The sequence below is a fragment of the Fukomys damarensis genome, unplaced genomic scaffold (assembly GCF_012274545.1).
Source record: "Fukomys damarensis isolate Sample0158 unplaced genomic scaffold, DMR_v1.0_HiC HiC_scaffold_27, whole genome shotgun sequence".
NCBI lineage: Eukaryota > Metazoa > Chordata > Mammalia > Rodentia > Bathyergidae > Fukomys > Fukomys damarensis.
The window spans coordinates 3409631-3412382 of NW_022900939.1; the positions used below are offsets into that span (position 1 = coordinate 3409631).

At 63.1% G+C, this 2752-nt stretch overlaps 1 protein-coding gene across 3 annotated transcripts in view; it reads right to left on the reverse strand.

The window, feature by feature from the left end:
* Positions 1-2672, reverse strand: part of P2rx3 (purinergic receptor P2X 3) — a 20325-nt gene extending 17653 nt beyond the window's left edge. The window contains exon 1 of one of the 3 annotated variants that reach the window (XM_010608323.2): positions 1100-1397. In XM_010608323.2, the coding sequence (XP_010606625.1) occupies positions 1100-1218 (119 nt within the window). In that variant the 5' untranslated portion in view covers positions 1219-1397. Of the gene's footprint in view, positions 1-1099 lie in introns of all 3 variants that reach the window. The other 2 variants (XM_010608321.2, XM_033756531.1) reach the window with 2 other exon arrangements.
* Positions 2673-2752: the final 80 nt, after the last annotated feature.

Consider the following 2752-nt stretch of genomic DNA (forward strand, 5'->3'; position numbering starts at 1 on the left):
GCATGGGGCACGCCAGCCCCTCCTCACCAAGCCGACGTGGGGGGCAGCATCCCAGCCCCGATTCCCACCCCAGGCTCCAGCCGCACGCGAGGCCTGGCTATCAAAGCCTCGCTAAGTGCGGAAGGAGAGCGGCTGACCCCCAACCCGGCCCGCAGTGCCCACCTTGCACGCTCCTGTGTGACCTCGGGGTGCACGAGCCAGCTCACACGGTGCATGCAAACGCACCGCATGGGGTGTCACTGCTGGGCCCCGCGCAATGCCCGGCCGGTCGGTGCTGCCATCTCGCACACACAGACCCATTGTCTCAAAGGATGGCTGGGAAGGAGCCACCGCAGGTCACGCCGCATTTCCTGGTGCACACCGGGGTGTGGCAATGACCCAGAGGCCAGTGTGTGCACCTGCCCGACACCCGCTGCTCCCGCCTTTGTGTGTGCGCAGGGTGTGTGCTGGGTGGGCGGGGTGCTGGGACCTGCTGGCCCTCAAGCCACTGCCAGGATGGGATTCGGGACACAGAGGCAGGGAGGGGAGGGGATCACGCGGCATCTCAGGGTTCTGGGGAGAGCCACCCCTGGAGCGTTACCACACCTCTCTCTCCTGACCTCAGGGAGCAGTCGGACCCTTTGTCCTCCCTTCCAGATCGAGTGCTTGGTCGTTCTGAGGATGCCTCATGCTAAGCCCTTCCCCCACCTGCTCTCTGTCCACCCGAATCAGCCTCGTTGTGTCTCCCTGGTATTGGAGCCTCCTTTCCCCTCTGCCCGGTCCCCCTGGTCCTCCTGAAAGCACCCAGAGTTGACAGAGGGCAGTGGGAGACTGTGGGAGGGCCGCTGCTCCTCTGCTGGTGGGCACAGACCACCTGGGACTGCTGCTGGCAGGGCAGCACAGGGCAAGGACCCACTTCCAGGTCCAAGAATCTGCTCTCCAACTCCCGAGGACCTGGGTGGGGGCGGCCGGTCTGGTCCTTGGGACTCAGCTCTCGGGGAGAAAGTGCTTCCCGCCAGGGAAAAGCCCGGGAAGCCGGACAGAAGCACTGGGGAAGAAGCGGGGGCAGGACCCCAGGCAGCAGCCGGTCCTGGGGCCCGAGGGGCACCTGCGCACTCACCCCACGAAGTAAGAGATGATCAGGAGCTGGACGGCGCGGTTGATGACCCCGATGGTCCAGCTCTTCACCACCACCGACTTGGTGGTCTCGTAGGTGAAGAAGTCTGAGATGCAGTTCATGCTGCCACAGGGCTCGGGGCACCCAGAGGGGAGTCTGGAGAGCGGCTTGGGGCACTCGTTCCCTCACACCAGGCTCCCCAGCCCAGTGCCCAGGCTCCCTCCGCTGGCTCTCGACACTCAGCCTGCCAAGAGTCCGGAGCAAGGGCGGGGGACCCCCTTTTTATTCGTCTCCACCCCCCCCCGTGATGTCACAGCCGGGGTGGGGTCTCCAGCGCTGGGCTCCTGATTGCCTGCCTGCAGCTGGTGAGGGCCCTGGGGACTCATGCTTGGTCTGCACTGCTGCTCTCTGCTCTTTGGCTGAGTCCTTGTTCCGGCTGCCAGCTGCCTCCGGGGCTCCCCAAAGCCCTGGAGAGGTCCACGCCAGTCGCTCAGCACCCTCTAAGCTGAGCCAAGCACCCCCACTCCTGAGACCCGCCTAACTCCACCCGACTCTGCAGCCAGCCCCTGACTTTCCTGATTGCCTCCACCAGAGCCGGAGTGGGGGGTCTGCTTGGACACTTCTCTGGGTGTCCAGAGAAGGGATGAGTAGTCCCAGATCTCTAACCCAAGCTGGCAGGGCAGCCTCTGGCGTGATGGCTGTTTCCTTGCTTATCATCACGTCCGGCTGCTCATCCAAACCTTTGGTTAGACTGTGTGCCCTGGAAGGCTGGGGCTTTTGTAACCTGCACTTGTCTGTTTGTCTCCTGTGCTCCTTTTCCTCAAAGCCTCGAAGCATGCTGGGTTCCTAAATCTAATTGAATTTGTAATTCGAGGCAGAGCTAGCCAGAAGACTATTTAACCCGGGGATCAAGGCCAGTGTTCCAAAGGCAGTGGGGCTTTCTTGTCTGCTGCCCTGGGGCTAGGTTAGCAAGCTGGGGTCATGACTGTGTGGGAAATGCGAGGTTTAGATGCTGTCACCCGTCACCCTGGACAGAGCCCTGTGACCACGCTGGAAGAGAGCTGGGCTGGTTTAAGGACATGTGGGCTCCAGCCTCCGGCTTTGTTGCCAGGTCCCTGAGGCCCGGGAAACTCCTCTTAGTGCCTGTTTCCTCATCAAAGCAACGGGCTGGGCAGCACCTCTTCTAGGCCTGGCCTGCTCTGGGGGAGCCTGGAGTGCTTTCAGGTCGGTTCCGGCTCAAGGTAAATCTGACACCAGCACTTGTGCCAGCTTCTTCCCGGGAGCCGGGCGCTGCGGGAGGGAGCGCGGACGCCGGCGCCCTGCCCTCGAGGGGTGCGGCAGCGTCCTCTGACAGCCCGCGACACTTTCCTTTGCACCCGAAGAAACTATGTAGCTGGAGGGACGCACGTGCCTCCTTCCAGCGCACAGCTAGCCCTGCAGAAAGCCTCAGAAAGCACACGATTTCCCCTACCCTTGCTCAAGTGCCTGCAACTCGCTACTACAGAGCTTTCCACGCTCCCATTTGCGAGCGCATGGGAGCTCACCCGGACTAAAACGCCCCCCCGGGTCCTCCAGAGTCGCCGACGCTCTGCCCGCCGTCTCGTCGGCCGCCCCGGTTCGCGCCCTTCTAGCCAGTCTTCTTCTCGATGGTCCGGG